General features: G+C 38.9%; 1 protein-coding gene across 5 annotated transcripts in view; it reads right to left on the bottom strand.

The window, feature by feature from the left end:
- ptpn11b (protein tyrosine phosphatase non-receptor type 11b) overlaps positions 1-16,950 on the bottom strand; it is a 38,460-nt gene that overhangs the window by 7,564 nt on the left and 13,946 nt on the right. For 3 of the 5 annotated variants that reach the window (XM_019270975.2, XM_027288542.1, XM_027288544.1), the window contains exons 2-10: positions 15,189-15,311; positions 7,468-7,662; positions 4,209-4,401; positions 3,852-3,971; positions 3,546-3,659; positions 1,773-1,869; positions 1,476-1,555; positions 1,045-1,200; positions 232-363 (exon numbers count right to left, since the gene is read on the bottom strand). In XM_019270975.2, coding sequence (XP_019126520.1) covers positions 232-363; positions 1,045-1,200; positions 1,476-1,555; positions 1,773-1,869; positions 3,546-3,659; positions 3,852-3,971; positions 4,209-4,401; positions 7,468-7,662; positions 15,189-15,311 — 1,210 coding nt within the window. The remainder of the gene's footprint in view (positions 1-231; positions 364-1,044; positions 1,201-1,475; positions 1,556-1,772; positions 1,870-3,545; positions 3,660-3,851; positions 3,972-4,208; positions 4,402-7,467; positions 7,663-15,188; positions 15,312-16,950) is intronic. The other 2 variants (XM_019270976.2, XM_027288543.1) reach the window with 1 other exon arrangement.

Here is a 16,950-nt window from a genome sequence, read left to right as displayed (position 1 = left end):
CTCCGAGTCAATGTTTTTCTTATTTATTTTAGATTTCAGTGCAAGAAAACAAGAAACGTGTGGCTATGTACACTTTTGCGATCTTCTGTTTCTCTATCTAATTACTGTATTCTTGAGATCCTCCTGTGAGGACAAGCACATGCTGCAGGATTGTGTCTATGTGTGAGGGGCTTAGATACTTTGACCCTAGGTCAGTAGGTCAGCTCCGATTGAGTACACAGCTTTCCCTACCCGGTCAAGACGGGTCATCTCCAGCTTCCTCAGGATGTAGTCTTGTGCTGGCCGCTCGTCCACGTTCCTTACCAGCACCTTCCCAAACTCCTTGGTGCCGTGTAGGTCGGGCCAGTAACGCACACATTTGTTCTAAATGGCAAGGAAAACAGAGAGAGAGACAGCGAGAGGAGAGTGTGGTGGTATTAGACAATCGAAAGAAGCAGCTCATCTCAAGCAGTTTTCCAATCAGCTTAACTGTCATACTATCCTTGTCAGCCGTCTAACTCCCCACCCCCATACCTCACACACACTCATCATCCCTACTATAGATATCCACCCCTCTCTGTCAGCTAATGCCAGCAAGTGCTGTGTTTCCACTGAAAATGGAAGAACAAAATGGTTGACATGAGGCTAACTGCATGTTACTAAATCATTCCACTGCAGCACTGTTACATAAATCATTACAGTTTTTTTTTGTCAAATTTTGTGAATTTTTCTTTTTCTTCATCTGTTTTTTTCGTGTAGTGAATCTTGAAGATTCAGTGTTTTAGATGTGGAGTATTTCGCTCATGCTCTTAAATCTCCCATCAGAGAATACCCATCAGTCTCTATGATCACAAGCAATCAACAGCAATCAGCTCAAAGAAGTGCAATTCTGAGACAACAGCATGATGTTGAGGAGTAAATGCTATACAAAGCACACAGAAAAGAGCTTAGGAGAGAAAAACAAGCAACAATCTTTGGACATATAATATTTTTTAAACATTTCTTCTTGTTTAATTTGCTTTTGTAGCCCAACATTATCAGAATTATACTACGCTAATCGCTCACCCGTCCTCGCTCGACCTCCTTTGTGGTCATGACGATGACGTGCGTATTCTCCTGATACACCATCTTCCAGAAATCGATGACTGTATTCTGTAGGCACCCTTGTGTGGCAATGAAGACTTTGCCCTCGTCCACGTGGCGCCCCTCTTCATGCACACTCTGTACAGACAATTATATGCCAAATTAAGTATTTAGACTCTGAGAAGATAGATTTATTTTTGCACAGGAAATCTAAAAATGTAATGATGATAAAGTTAAATATACAGACAAACACTCTGTTTCTCTTCCTGAAGGAAATATTCACCAGTTAAAATAAAAAGTAAAATAAAGAAATAAAAAGTTTTTAGAATTGTTTATTAATATTTATAGTACCCATACTGTGTGATACACAGAGTGTTTGCTGAAGGTTGTGTCTTACTGCTGAATAGACTCACTCTGATGTAGTTGGCATTGATGTAGTCTGAACCAGAAACATCTGGATCTGCTTCCCTGATTTCAACCCGAGTCGTGTCAACTGAAAGCACAAAATCAAACTTTTTACCAACCAAATGTTACACTTTCCTCAAATCACACTTGATGTTCCAAATATAATGTCAATTGATAGGCTGTGAGCTATCAGAGCACAGTCTTGACGCTCTGCTGAGGCCTCTACGTTGTCTGGTGTCTATTTGTGTCATTCTTTCCACAGGAAGTTGGAGAGGCAGGAAATGGCAGGTTGCTGCAAGACTTACAGGGGAGGATATTCTTGTATCTGTTTTTACTCTTGTTTTCTGGCTTCTGGCCTTCTTTCCGGGGATACAGCAGTTTGCACTCTTGCTGTTGAAGTACCTGATAGTTGATGACAAAAGAAAAACAAAACAAAAAAAAGGACAAGACAATGAGTTGTTTCTGCAAGAAGGAGATCCAGGAAGTTCCAAACAAAAGAAAATCCACTGTAATGCAACATTCATTCATATCAGCCATACGCAGATGAAAACATTTAGATATTACTTAAAGTTTCCCTGGGAAATCATTACTGTGGATGTTTTCACACATTTCCAGTGATTGACAAGTGCTGAAAATTCTCAAAATAGACAGCACTGGTATAAGGAGGGAGGGAGAAAATGTGTCCAAAGACAAGCTAGTAAATATGAATGTAAAAAATCCCAGAAGTAAATAAAACTAATGTGTTTTTGTAACAAAAAAAGTAACTTTGCTTTTTCCCTACTCCACTGCACTTAAGTTTCCTGTTAGTGTAATGGGCCCTAAATGCAGTAGGGGTCACCCTGGAGTGCAAGAACAAGAAACAACACGTGTCAGGTGTTCACGTTATTGATTTAAGAAAAAGTATTTCAGCATAAATTTTCCCCTCATACAGAACCAGGCCTCAAAAGCCCATCTTTCACTTGCTCCACAAATTAATTTTGGATGAATATCTACTCTTAATGGATACAATGTGATCACAGCATTTATCTACATTTATATGTTATACATGCAAAACCAGATAGACCAGTTATTCTCTTAATAGCACAGTTTCCAAATAACTTACACTGTGTCATCTATGAGACAGCATACTAGCCTTTATGTGATGTATATATGTATTATTATTATTATTATTATTATTATTATTATTATATTATTACACTCACATAGACTTTAACAAAGAAGATACACAAAAGAAAGAGGTCATTTACATTCATCTGAGAAAGCATTATCATCACAACAACGATTGTAGCTGAGGCGCAAAAGGTCAACAAACGCGAGCCACTGATCAGTGACTACGAAACACAAACAACAGTAAAAAGCTGTTATTGAGCCAATGAATACACAAGAATAATTCATAGTCTAATATGCGCTGACACAATAGAAATAATTCCTATTATTGACCTGTCAGTCAGTTACATGAAAATGACAAAACGACAGAAACATAAGAGCACGCTACAAGATAAGCTTCGACCAACATCATTACTCAAAGGTTAAGGCAGCATAAATACATTTGAATTCCCCTTGATGGACAAGACAGATTATCTCACTGGAAAAAACATAGATGTAAGCTTACACAAATAGATATGAAACATCTGAATATAAAAATCGACAGAGCAAATGGCCTATAAGATGACATTTTACATGACATGTTAATGTTCTGGAAAATAGTGTGTACTCTATGCTACTAGCTGAAGTAAGAAAGCCATCACAGGAGGAATTAAAGCATTAAAACTGAAATCTGTTTTGCAAAAATTTCATTTTCCAAACACCTTCCAAGAATTTGGCACACTGCTGAAGATGTCACTGGAAGGACTAATTTACATCAATCAGTTCCCCCAATTATCTCTCGCACATACAGTATGAATGGAGTGAAACAAGCTCTTAAGTGGAGCCTCATTAAATAAAGCTGTTAAACACTGAGCTTTTGAAATGACTGGAATTCCAAGAAGACCAATACCATTAACAGAGGTTACTGTAAATTTCCCCAAACAAAGATTGAAAGGAATGATTTTGGGGCTGGCAGTTTTGAGGGTACATACCTCAAATTCTTCCCAGAATCCTTGTTTAGGTTTCTCAGAGTTGTCTGCTACTTTGTTGAGCTCTCGTACCCGATTCTCAATGTTGGCTGCATTTATCCTTGTGGCGTTAAAGGGCTGTCATTGTCCCGTTGAGACAGGGAAATTAAATTAGTAAACAGAGCAAAACATGTTTTCAAGCATGAAAATACAATCTTCATGTGGTTTAAACAAATCGGCTATTGCAACAATATGCAGGCCTTTAAGGTAGTGTATGCAGATTTACCAGTCTGGATGCTCTTTTTTGTTTTTTAAATTTCTCGTTCATACCTGTTTGAGGTGCACCACGATGCCACTTTTCTCCACCATGGGGTTCTTCTTGTAGTGATCCACCAGGTCGGCCAGGGTGTCAAACCTCTCACCGCCGCCCACGTCGTATTTACTGTCCTGCTGGAGACAAACATCAACAATTCAATTTACAGCAACAGCTGGTCTGACGAGCTCCCAGAGTGTAAAAATCAATCATGACCTGCTTAAAAATATGTGACTCAAACATGCAGAAGTAGTTTGAATGAGGATTTCAGGAAATTTAGGTATCAGAAGCCTCTAGGCTGTCTTAATCCACAAAATCCTCATCAATTTAAGCTTCTGTCTGTTTCCTAAGTGGCCTGAACTGAGTTACCTCACCTGGTAGCGTATCATAACATGGGTGACCTTGGTCTTGCGGTCAACGTTCTCATGTTTCTCCTCATTGGTGAGTACTGAGAGGACAAAGTCACCTGGTTTACTCTGGCTCTCGCGTACTAAGAAGCTTCCGGCTTTGCCTTTGTCTGTGAGCAGTTTCTCTGCATCTCGCCCAGAGAGGTGCCCATGGTACCACCTGAAGAGGAGTGACATACCAACACATGAATCCAGACACAATACTCAATGACAGTGTATGACTGAACATGCAAATCAAAAAGAGAACAGTAGGACATGAATTGTGGCAAATCAAAAATGTATTTAAACATGTACGTAAACAACTATAAATCCTGACTTTACACTTGAAAACTAAGTCTGAATATTTCTAAATCATCATTATTATTATATCACCTCAGATTTTCTAATATACTGCAATGTTATAATGTCTTGTTTTATTTTATTTACAATGCAGAATAGCCATTTTTCCCCACAGTAAATACTTGGGGTCAGTTTGTAACCCCATGTGCTTGAATTCCTGATTCTAGCTTTAATCTTTTATGGCCACTTTGGTGCAGCAGAAATCATTTGCAAGCACACCACTGAAATTATCACCTATTAAGTTCCTATTGTGAACCTGTTAGCTCACAGTTGTTTATTTACACAAACAGCAGGCAACATCATCATTCATTTGGAGCCATGTTTTTGACCAGCTGATAAGTGCCAGTCTGTAGTTACACCCTTTTAGCTCTGGTTTTTGGTCTCTACCAACTCCTGAGGGAAATAGCTGGCTCTTTAGCTCCGAACTGCTCTACTACGTTCACCAGCTATCTTCTAACTGTGTCTGTCTGCTGTTTGGTGCGGAGCAGGTGGTCTACAGCCGGCTTTCACATTGAAAACAGCTGCCTGCTGTGGCTAAAAGCAGTGTTAAGAGAGCAGTGAGAGTAAACCAAAACAGTAAAGTTGCAGCAGGGCAGAAAAAAAATGAGACGGAACTGACTATAAACCTCCATAAAGCCGAGGGGTGCTGCTTGCAGATTCAGGTGATTATTCTCTGTAGGTTCATCACGAGCGAACCCTTTCACATCATTTTCACATTGTCATTTAATAAAAACATATCGATCATTGCTGAAAGTTTATGACTTTCGGGGCTAAAACCATTTACTGTGAGCATCATGTCATTTTAAGAGGTGAAGCTAAAGTGAAGCTAGGAGCTACACATCAGTCACAAGTACAAAAAAAAAAAAAAAAAACCCAAAACAAATGCACAGCAGGCAAGACCTTTTCAAAAACACAGTGAGCATCAGCATTCATTATTTCAGACTGGCTGCGTTCACCGCCTGCCTCTCCAACTCCTGTGGAGGCCGAGAAGCTCAGCCTCGGGCTAGATGCTGTTTCCAGGTAGTATGATTATCAAAACAAGAAACAGGAGTGGAGACAGAAACTTGACAACCTGAGCAATATGCTTCCTCCCTCAAGGGAAAAAGTCCCATATAGAAGCTTAAAGGTTTAGCATATTGTCTATCTATATGTGCATTGTGAGTGTAGACTCCTACTCAAGAATGAAAGTGTCTCTTACAATGCGACAGCCTCAGTCAGTTGCTGATGTTAAGATGAAAAACCTGCTCGTGAGCGTTTTTTTTTTTTTCCTGTGTGGTGAACACAAACGTGTGGGAGGGCTCTGACGTATGTAGAATGGAAAAACCACATAAACCAAAACCATAGATCACACGTTGTTCTTAAGTAGAAACTGACACATACACATAGCAATGTATAAAAAAGAAAAAAAAAGAAAATGTACATAACCTGCTCAGCACGAGATGATACCGATCACAGCTGAAAAACTGCAAATGGTGATATAAATATGAGCATGTCGCTTTCTAAAATGCTTCCTGTGTGCGGGTGAGTGCACGCATGGATTACTGGCATTACCACACCAGCCGCCTAAGTTTACCATATTAATGAAGATGTGTATGTGTGATGTATAGCTGCATACAACCTGTGTATACGCTCTGGAAGGATGTTACCGTGTGGATACTTGGTGCACATAAACAAATACAGCAGCACCACCCACTAAGTTTGTTTGAAGATGCATTTGGGAATATGCCACTATTTATGCATGTGGATGTGAAGTGCATCTGGATTAAATGTGTGGGAGTGCATGTGTACAGAATAATGCATCCTCCCAACAAACAGTAGGAGTACACACATCTGTGTATTGGTACTTAGTTAATGAACTGATGGCTGATTCTTTCCTGTTGCTGCTTTATTTAACAGTTTGTAATGTAGCCCTGGGCAATAATTCAATATTATCAGCTCACGTTGCACAGTGATGATCCATATTTAAATCCATAATTCTAAACAAACCGCATGTTATTTAATGTTAATATACGTTTAAAGCTGCACTAATCAACAATTTTATATTAAAAATGGAACAAATAATTGTGTGTTATATGACAATTGTTGCTTGCTTGTGGGTTGCGTTACTATTTTGGTTCATCCTCAGCGCCCTCATCAACCTAGCCACAACAACATGCAGCAAAAAAACAACAACAACAAAAAAGCAAAAACAATACCAATATTAATATTTAGTCTAGCTCTATGGTGATGGCTCAAAAAAGTTCCATCAAAATGCATAGAGGAAATCCAACTTCACATACTCATATATTAATGATAATTTACCTTGTGAATATTCAGCTTAAGTTGCTAAATAAGTTTTTACATGTTTTGAAATTAATGGCTTTCATCTACAGACTTTGAGTGTACACTGACCTCAAAACTGCCTGTTTGGTTTCAGTATTCTACAGATGCATCCTGACGAGACACAACTTCACTGCATAATATTATATGTAACCATTTTTATGCTCCCATTTAAATTTAAAAGAACTGACAAAGATTCAATATTTTTTCCAGAGTTCGGTTCTCTGCAGGGTGAAAACGCCTCACAAACAAGCATTTAGGTCATAACATGATACAGTCACTGCACTGAAAGCTAGACTAATAACATTTCTCAGGTTGTTTAGCTGCTTCTTGTGGCAAGATGTGCCTTTACAGACTGACAACCCTGAAGCTGTTAGGATAAAAATAACTAGTCAGGAAGAGCGTTCATGCAATTGTAATGAGTTTAGATAAAAGAGCAACATATCAAGCTAACCATATATGCGTTTATATGTATATCTGCCTGGATCTATCCACATAGTGCTTCGCTGTATGCAAATATGAGCCTATTTGCATGTGTGGGAGTTAGTGTGCGAGTTTTTGACGGCACCTCTCAGAGGTGGGGTCCTTGCAGTTGAGTGGGTACTTGAGCTCGATGACATGGCCGTTCCTCTCACGCAGGAGATCCTGTTGTTCGGTGTAATACTGGACCAGCTCGGCCAGCGTGGCAAACTTCTCGCCTCCGTACAGGTCGTAGTAGTCGCCTGAGTTCTGGATCTTGATGTGGGTCACCTCATCGTTGCGCCTGAGCAGGAGAAAAAAATAAATAAATAAATCACAATTAGTTATCATGCATATACGTAAACTGAGGTAGATTCCACTTCAAAGAAGCACTCAGCATCATTCTGTTTGTATTTTTCTCTTATACATTTATGCACACTGCAGATTTTGAATTTAAACAGTGAACACACATGCAAACACACACAACTATTAACTATTAAATGTCCAGTTTATCAAGCCATCTGCTCCTATTTTAGGAGTTTGAAAAGTATATTCCTAAAAGCACATGAATGAACACAAGAACTGGCAGATGTCTCCTGTTCAGTGTCATTTCCTTTCACTAATCTTTACCTTATTTCACAGTGACATGATTATGACTGGAGCTTTTCTTGCAAAAATAAAATATAATGAGTATATGACTGGTAAATGTTATGAAATAACTTTATTTCTGACCTTTTTCATTTGTGCCGACACTGGAATGATGAAATAAGCCACAAGCGTTTAAAGGGAAGAAAATGCAAAGTCACAGCAATTTAAAAATACTGATCCATTTTTATCAAACCTGGAAAACCTTGTGAAATGCATTTTTCACTTTGACTTCTACAAAACAGCACACAAATCTTCTCACAAGGGATCATCCCTTGTTTTAATACTCATACTTTTCATATCGAACGTGGAATGAGGAAGGTTCACTGTATCTGTACAGAAATGCATGCAGCTCCCGAGCTCAAAGACTGATAAGCCAGAAAACATTTGGTGCCACTTTGCATATTCAAAGTCCTCTGACTTGTTTGAATAGGTGCACACAAATCTGAGAACACACATACACATACAATTGCACTCTACAAAAAGATATCTGCCTGGAAGCAAGTGAAGAATGAGATGCAGCTGCACAGCTCGATTGCTAAATGTACTTGTTTTCCTATTTTCCATCTCCAGTGACTTCATCACACGTTTCTTTAGCAAAAATAAACAAAACATCCCGGAAATGTAATTCTCACCCCCACACACACCCACACTCACTCACACACACACACACACACACACACACCACAGTTTTAGGGACCACGGGGGGTTTGGCCAGGCAGTCAGTACTATCTGATCTGCAGGTTGAGATTCAATACTCTCTCTTTCCCTCTCTGCAAACTGATTATGAGCTAATGGTCATATCAAATGGCACAAATCCTATTTCCTCCATCACTTTTCTTGCTGTCCTCATGAATTTCACATCCCTTTTTTCCATCCTCTCCAACCACTCAACATACTGTAAATCCTCTCCTTCGTTGTTGCATTCATCTGTCTCATCTCTCTCTCCCTACATCCCCTTCTCCCAGTGTTTCCTGGTAATTGCTTTACGGCTCTATTAGTGGCTGTTGGCAGGTTGCCACAGGTCTATGGGCCCTGTTAAAGGCCCCTCCTCGACTCTCGGGCCAAATACCCCTTTTCTCTCAGAGTCTAACACCATTAACTCTGGAATGAGACAAACACGTCCCATTAGATTTTCATTCACTTCCCTGCCCAGCCCTCTCCGAGACACTGATAACATTTAGGCGTCTATTAAAATATGGCAATCTTCCTTACAGAAAGAATCCACAGAGCCAAGGTCAGCACCATGTCTCCTCAGCTCTGGTTCACTACAGTCTGGTTCACTACATGACCGATTACTTGACATGATTTTTCTTCCCGTTTCTGCAAAAAAGTGTACAAATCAAGTTGAACCTTTATCTCCATCCTAGAACGATTTAAGATGAACAACATTTTTTTCTGTAACAAACAAGAAACTCATCCATCCCAGTGGTGCATATCTGCACAGTAGTCTATGGTAATTTCCAGCTCAATACAGCAAACTGGTAAGGGGGAGCTTAAAAAATACATCTCCATGTGGTTTTAACCTTTCAACCATACATAAAAATAAATTAACATTTAGCTCATCACTGAGATATTTTACAGGCACACTTCTCTAATCATACAAACATTCATTCTTTTGAACAGCCACAAGTGTGTGGTGTAACATTGGTGGTGATAGAATGATTAGAAGCAGGAGTAGCTAAGTGACATCCACCATTTGTGACACTTGAAAGAGTCACAGCTGATCACAGTGAATCAAAATAAAAGGAGTTTCCCATGACAGTCAATCAACATGAAATCAACACCCACCTACAGGCATTGTTAGAGAAACATCCCCTTTCTGTCCATACAAATATCAGCACGGTAAAGCGGCCTCAAGTAGCTCTGCTCTGTGAAGCTTTTTGGCATTCCTCTTCACTCTGGAAATTCAGAGTGAACTAGGACACAGACGCTATTGTAGTTATTATTAATATGTATGTTCAAATCCTACTGATATGCATTAATCCATGCATTCATAAAATGTTTACAGCACCACAGAGTGTTTTGGTCAGATTAAACCTGGTTTTGTTAGGTACTTAGAACCCTTTTTTGATTGATTCCCCCTGTGTTAGCAGCCTATTATCCAGCACAGACTCTCTCCTTCAAACTGTCGTCGATGTTTACAAGTAATTATCACACATTTAATTAAAAAGACTTTTCACTACATGCAGATGCCATTTAATCCCCTTCAAAAACAGAAAATACAAGCTTACCAAGTCTTACTGACGAGTGGAGGATTAAAAACTTTTGATCCTGCCTATCACTGAGCTCTCGATCTTACTTTATAATGTTTGGGTTCCTCAGATGTTTCACATTTGAGGATGTAGCATGAAATTATAATACACATCTAGGAGAAGTAGAAGTTGTTCCTTCTTACCGACCTACTGAAGTTCTGTGTTTTTAAATCAGTGTTGTATGTTCTCACGAACATCCTGTATGATTATTTCAGCTGTGTTTATCTGAAGGTAGCATGTTTGGAATGATACTGCTTTATCATTGTGAAATTCTGCTCACAATTAGTTGGAGTCACTGATAACAACAAGCTCAATTAATCTCACTTATAAAGCTTTGATCCACATGATAAACTTATGTTTTTTTTATTTATCAAAGAAAAAACATACAAACTTAATGTCTTTAAATACATCTTTAAAGTCTTTTCTGCTGTATGTATTTAAATTTATATCATTTTTATTATTTAATAATTAATAATTATTTACTGAAAAAACAAATGATACGAGTTAGATAAATTTGTCCTTGATCATCCTATAAACTGGTTTGAACTGAGCTGAAGCACAAATATACATAATGTCACATTGCATCATTGTTCTGCTGCAGCTTAACAGCAGCAAACTGATCACATCCTCCTATCAGATTACACGCATTTTTAGCAACAATCTACCCAAAATATTGAAGCCTGTAAAATAGGCAGTTTAATAATAATCAGGATTTCAATCAGTATGACAAACCTAATACACTGATCAAATGTGGATAACTGGGGTAATACAATGCTAAAAATGCACATAAATATGCACGTACAAAGCCCAGAAATATATAAATTATTACTTGCTTTGCCCTGAAGCTATTCCAAGCAATACTTTTTACCAAACACAGCCAGACACCACATAAAATTCCCTTTTACCATATCCAGTCCACTTATCAAATTGAGGGTGATAAACTTTTGGTTTCTATTTCAATTCCCCTGTTTCATCTCTACAGAATACTGCACTGTTTTCTAACCTGAAAGAGGCAATCTGACATAAAATGTCAGATGTTATGTCAGGTCAGTGAGCGCAGTGTCTCGAGAGCTTGTCCTGAAAGGGTGTGGAAAAACCAGGCATACATCCAAAGCACCATCTGGTAAATAGACAGACATCTTGTTGAGCTTCTCCAATTCTTTATCTGCAGTAGATTCACTTGTGAAGGTTGGGTAATTTGAGACAAGGGGTCTTTGTAAATTCAGCCAATCAGGAAATGTTTTAGTCATCTTGTTTGTCTATAAGCAGGACAAGATATCCAAACTCAAAGACAATGACTTAAACGTGACTATGCCGATGAAAATAACTTCTACAATGGATGACGGATATCACACAACCAGTGTGACCTATAGGCAAACACTTCAGTGTTCCCCAAACACCAAAAGATATGCAATGGGATCGACTATTTTTTGCAAAAACAATTGTTAAAAATAACAGTTAAGTATCAACCTGTTATATATCATAATACAAAAATATTTCTTGTACCTTGGGAAGAGCAGCTAGCTGTTAGCCTTGCTAATAAGTATAGATAAAATTGAGACTATTAGTTTGTGTCAGTATTAAAATGACTTCCCAAAAGAAGAAGCAGCCATAGTCCAGCGAGGACTATAGCCTCCACACACGGGGCGGCCGCTTAACCCACTCCACACACGGGGCGGCCGCTTAACCCACTACACTACCGACTGCCCCGTGTTGTGCATTGTTTATAGTAAATGCAACAGGGCTACTGTGTTTGTACGTGTCAGGGAAGGAGAAACAAACATTTGCATGCTATATAGCCAATACTGCTGTGTCTTTTTCCACGTTTACATGCAGATCTGGGCACACTTAATGCCACTGAGGGTGTTAAATCAGATCGTGTCAATGTGGGAGAAGAGAAGTGTCAAAACAGCCACATTCAACAATCAAGAAACTGTTGCAATATGTTGAAAATTAAGCCTTGCAGGAAAATGTGGGTTAAACACATGTAACATTCATAGATTGACTTGACATCCAAAATAAAGTTTTTTAACTGGTCTGTGTGAAACTATAAATAGCCTGGCTGCAGTGAAAGCACATCTAAGTAAACCCAGGCTAGCATTACATAATACAGAAAAAAAAATCCATTTGCTCTCTGCAGTAATTTACCCTGAAAAATTCTCTGTTAAGATTGCCCTTAAAATTCCTCCTCTGGGTCTTTAAGAGTTTATAAAGAGCATGAAAAATGAGAAAACTTGACCAGAGTGCTCTCCTTACGGAGTTAGACTTGGATATAAATTATAGCAAAACTTTCACTGCTTCAAACTTTCTCTTTCTCCCTCTTTGAGTTCTATGAAACTCTGAATTGATTACATTTTCAAAACTCTCAAAAAGCTCTCATTAGCGTCACAGACTTCAGCCTTCAGACACTTTTTCAGCAGCAGCTCTGTCCGACCGCTCCTTCTGTTCACCTTGCAGAGTGGAGAAGAAGAAAGGTGGTGGAGATAAGAAGAGGAGAGGCAGAGAAAGGGAGATAAGACAGAGAAAGACAGGGACAACACACTCCCTCAGCGTCCATTACAATCTCAACGGTGACTATCCCACTCATAATGGCCTTGGTAAGATGAAACCTGGCTAAAGACTGGGTAATTAGCCTCTACTCTGCCCTGATAAGACACAATGTGTGCGTCTGTGTGTGAGAGAGATAGAGAAGAGGAATAAGAATAGCTTCTGTAGATATAGGATAATTGAGTAATTATCTTTACCATATTACAATATTTTCTGCATTTTACAGACTTTATTTGGTGCAATACAATCAGTAAAAATACAATTTCGTATTGACAGAGGTGTACTGTCGCTGTAAAATTTGCCAGCTCCTATAGTTGAAGTCACAAATAGATGCTATTTGGGGTTTGCCACTACAGATGACTTAATTTCCAAAGAGAACAGGATATATAAGTATAACACTGTTTACCGGTATACCATGTTGCCCTTCTGTCGCTTTGAAGTTTTGAGGTTGCAATTTTTTGTGGGGTTTTTTTTGTGTGTGTTTTTAAAGGAGTGACGTAGGTGTATGTGAGGCTGTTCATAACTTTAACTTTGTGCTGAAATAATGTATGACCAATTATTATGGAAAGGACAAACATAAAAAAAAAAGCATGATTGTGCAAAGGTTTTCCTCCAAGGTAAAAAAGCCTGTAAATGTATGTATGTATATATAAATCCTATAAATTTCAAACATCGTTTGACAGTAATGAATAGTCCTGAAGTTGGTAAACTGACTTAGTAATACAATTTGAAACAATAGCTACTGAAAGTTTTCTAACATTAACAGCTGTAGGCTACTGGTCATACTTGTAAGTTCTATAGTCTGTCTTTATTACGAACTCTTGCTTCCCTCCTCCTTCCTCTCAGTTCAATGTGACCTACCTTCTCTAGCAGGTGGTGAGGTTCTGCACACTGGCCACTTGACCTCAATGTGTGTGTATGTGTGTTTAAGTCTGTCAAGACCACAAACTGTGGCTACAACTCACCCCACCAACCTTCCTGTGGTGTGGGTGATTTACGACACAGTGCACCACACACACGCATGCACACAAACCACAGGCAGTGAAGGTCAAAGCCGTAACAGGTCCCTCACTCTTTAACATTATTTAAAAGCTGCTGCCTGTCCAACGCCACGGTTTCCTTTTACTCTTTCTCCACAGTATCTTTCTTTCTCTCTCTCACACGCACACACACAAACAGCCTCTCTCTACCCATGCTGTCATGCCAGCTAAAGCTACAGTCACAAAGTAACAAATGTGTTTGGGCTTTCTTCCAGTCGCTTGGCCGACTGATGTATCTCTTAAAAGCTTCCGTTGCCAAGGAAGAGCCACACTCTCTCTTCTTCTATCTCAGTTTGTTTCCTGTTCTCTGTAATCACCACAGCATGTTAGTGCTGAGTCCTACTTACAAGACATTTTACACTCACTGCGACACACCGGGGTTCTCAGTGAAAGAGATTAAATAAAACATGTTTTGGGGTATAATTGATAGAGTATTACACTCAGTTGCGCTTGCCCTGCTCACCTCAACTCCAACCTGCTGTCCAAATAAAGATTTTCCAGGTAATTTATGTCAGAATGTTACCAAATCCAAATCTGTTAATCTAACATGTGTTATAAGAATTTCTTAGAGTGAGCCTTCAATAAAGAAGATTTGATTCAAATTATCAAGGTTGAATTTATTGTTCTTGTACAAGAAGGAGCGTTTAACAGTGCAACACACAGAAGAGGTTACAGAGAAAAAGGCTCCTTGTGGTTCTTATAAAATCGATAATGGGCTGTCTTAACCCCTGCAAATTGTGAACAGACAATTTGCATAAATAGCATCTAAACGTTTTTCTTAATTCCTTAATCAGTAGTCAGGACATCTAAATGTCACCTCTCTGGCCTGTCTCTGACCCTCGTTCTGTTCTGGACTTCCTCTATTTATACATTAACCTGAGCTTTACCTTACCCTGCCTTAGCAACAAAGTCATATTAGAGAAGTGAAAACAGAACATGTAAGAAATAGAAACTCACGTACACATTGTATGATTTAAAACATCTAAAACACAGCATAAACCTAAACATGTTTTTAGAAACACTCACACAAAACGACTTCTTTAATTTCTGTCCATTCACTGCAGGCAAAATGTTACATCATTTGCTGACCTTTGTGTAGGTGATTGAACATTCATTCTCTTCATTCTCTGAATGAATACTGACTAAATGCATGGTCACAGATCTATTTTAAGGGTATTGAGCATCTGTCATCTAGGTGGCTTATATAGCTTAAGTGGATTGGAAACACTAGCAAAGTGCCTAATATCTTACAAAGATTATTTTCTATGCTCAGGTGAGAAGAGTGAGGTTAAATAGTGAGGCTGGCGGTGAACAACAATAGTAAGTTGTAGGTGGGGACGTACCTAACAGAGAGGGTAAAATCCCCCGGGTTGCTCTTGCTGGGCCGGGCCAGGAAACTGCCGTGGACGCCCCGGGTCAACAGGAGCTGCTCTGCCTCAATTCCGGTGATGTTGGGGTGGAACCACCTAAAAACATGAGAAAAAACCCCCAACAGGAAACAAAAGAGCGTTAAACACCAAAATAATCCATGTTAGAAGAATGTCTGCAATCTGTGTCATCACCCATAAGTTTCCTTTGCTATGGAGACAAAACAGGCCTCGGACACAATAGATCTCCGGAGTTCAAAACTTGCACATAACTGTCAGACACCATCGTCAATTAAAAATGTCACAAATGCCTGTGGTAAACTTACTTTTGTCCATTCAGAGTCCACTTCAGTCAGAAATGTCAGTTCTGCAGTTTAGCAGACGATGAGGGCCAACTTTGTTTAACCACTCTGCTCTACATTTCACTGCTATTTATGTACAGACATGTAGGAGTGTTTTGCTACATTTCATATTCAGCTGTCACGACAGATGAAATGTGTAATGTTTAGCTTGTGAAGTCTAAAACTGGCTTTTCTCTGTTTCAGTGTAGTGTTATTAAAACATAATATACTGTACAGAACTGGTGTGGCCAAAGTATTTGTTTGAGTAACACTTTTTCCATCCGTTTTTGCTCTGAACTTCAGTCTGTTAACTTTGAAATGAAACCATGACTGTCAGGTTAAAACTTCAATTTGTGGTTGTTCGTGATTATTTTGGAGCAGCGCTTCACAAACTGTGACCCTTTTTATACCTTCATATCTCAGACCCATTTGCAAGAAGAGAAATGATGCTGCTGAGAAACTCCTTCACTTATCTTTGCAAGTTTGGCTCAGTTAGTGCACACTAATTAGCCAGTCCTGAGACTTAAGAGGTGTTTTTCTTTTCCAGACGGACCATATAATGAACAAATTAACAACCAAGATGACTAAGAGATGCCTCAGCTCCTCAGTTGGCAGTGTTGTAGTATTCAAGATCGATCTTGGTCTCGGGCAAAAAGGATTTTATTTCAAGACCAGCCAAGACAATAACTGTGGGGATATCACCAGTGTTTCCCATTAATCACCTAATAATGTCTAATTTATCCCACCACACTATCATAATGAACTGAATCTTTACACCTTAAGCTAAAGTCAGAGTAAAACAAATCACGGTGGAAGTGACTGAGAGACGGTTCAAAAAGTTGTTCTACAGTCTGTAGTTATAGAACAAATGCCTGCACGGCACAGGAAACTAAAAAGAGGACAGGAGAGTTCAGATCGAGGTTTAGTCCAGTATTTTATGAAGCAGCATTTTAAAATAAGGAAATTATTATAAATGATTTCAGTTCTGGGACTTTTTTGAAGCAAGGTGATCATTAAAGCTTGTGAGTAAACACTAAAATAAGGTGGAGAATTCAGTAAAACCAGACAGGTGAAATAAGAAATAAAAATACACCTCCTCCTGTGTTACACTGTCCAGGTATAGTCTGCTCTGGTTTAAACTGAGAATTGCACATGTTGCCTGCTGAGAAATAAACTGCTGTCAATTCAGTATACTTCATGATTTTTAAATTTTAATAATTAAAGACCCTGAGATCAGTGATCGGTATTGGCTGATACAGCTGCCAGCGATCGGCTTCAAAAATGCTGATCAGAGCATCTTTAATATTAACCATCAAGTATTCAGCCAACCATTATATGCCACTATACACTTTTTTTATACTTGAAAATGTATGACAGGAAATCTGGGGGACTTTCTT

The sequence above is a fragment of the Larimichthys crocea genome, chromosome XV (genome assembly GCF_000972845.2).
Source record: "Larimichthys crocea isolate SSNF chromosome XV, L_crocea_2.0, whole genome shotgun sequence".
NCBI lineage: Eukaryota > Metazoa > Chordata > Actinopteri > Sciaenidae > Larimichthys > Larimichthys crocea.
Note: the sequence above shows the minus strand (reverse complement) of the source record. Positions and strands in the feature narration are given on the sequence as shown.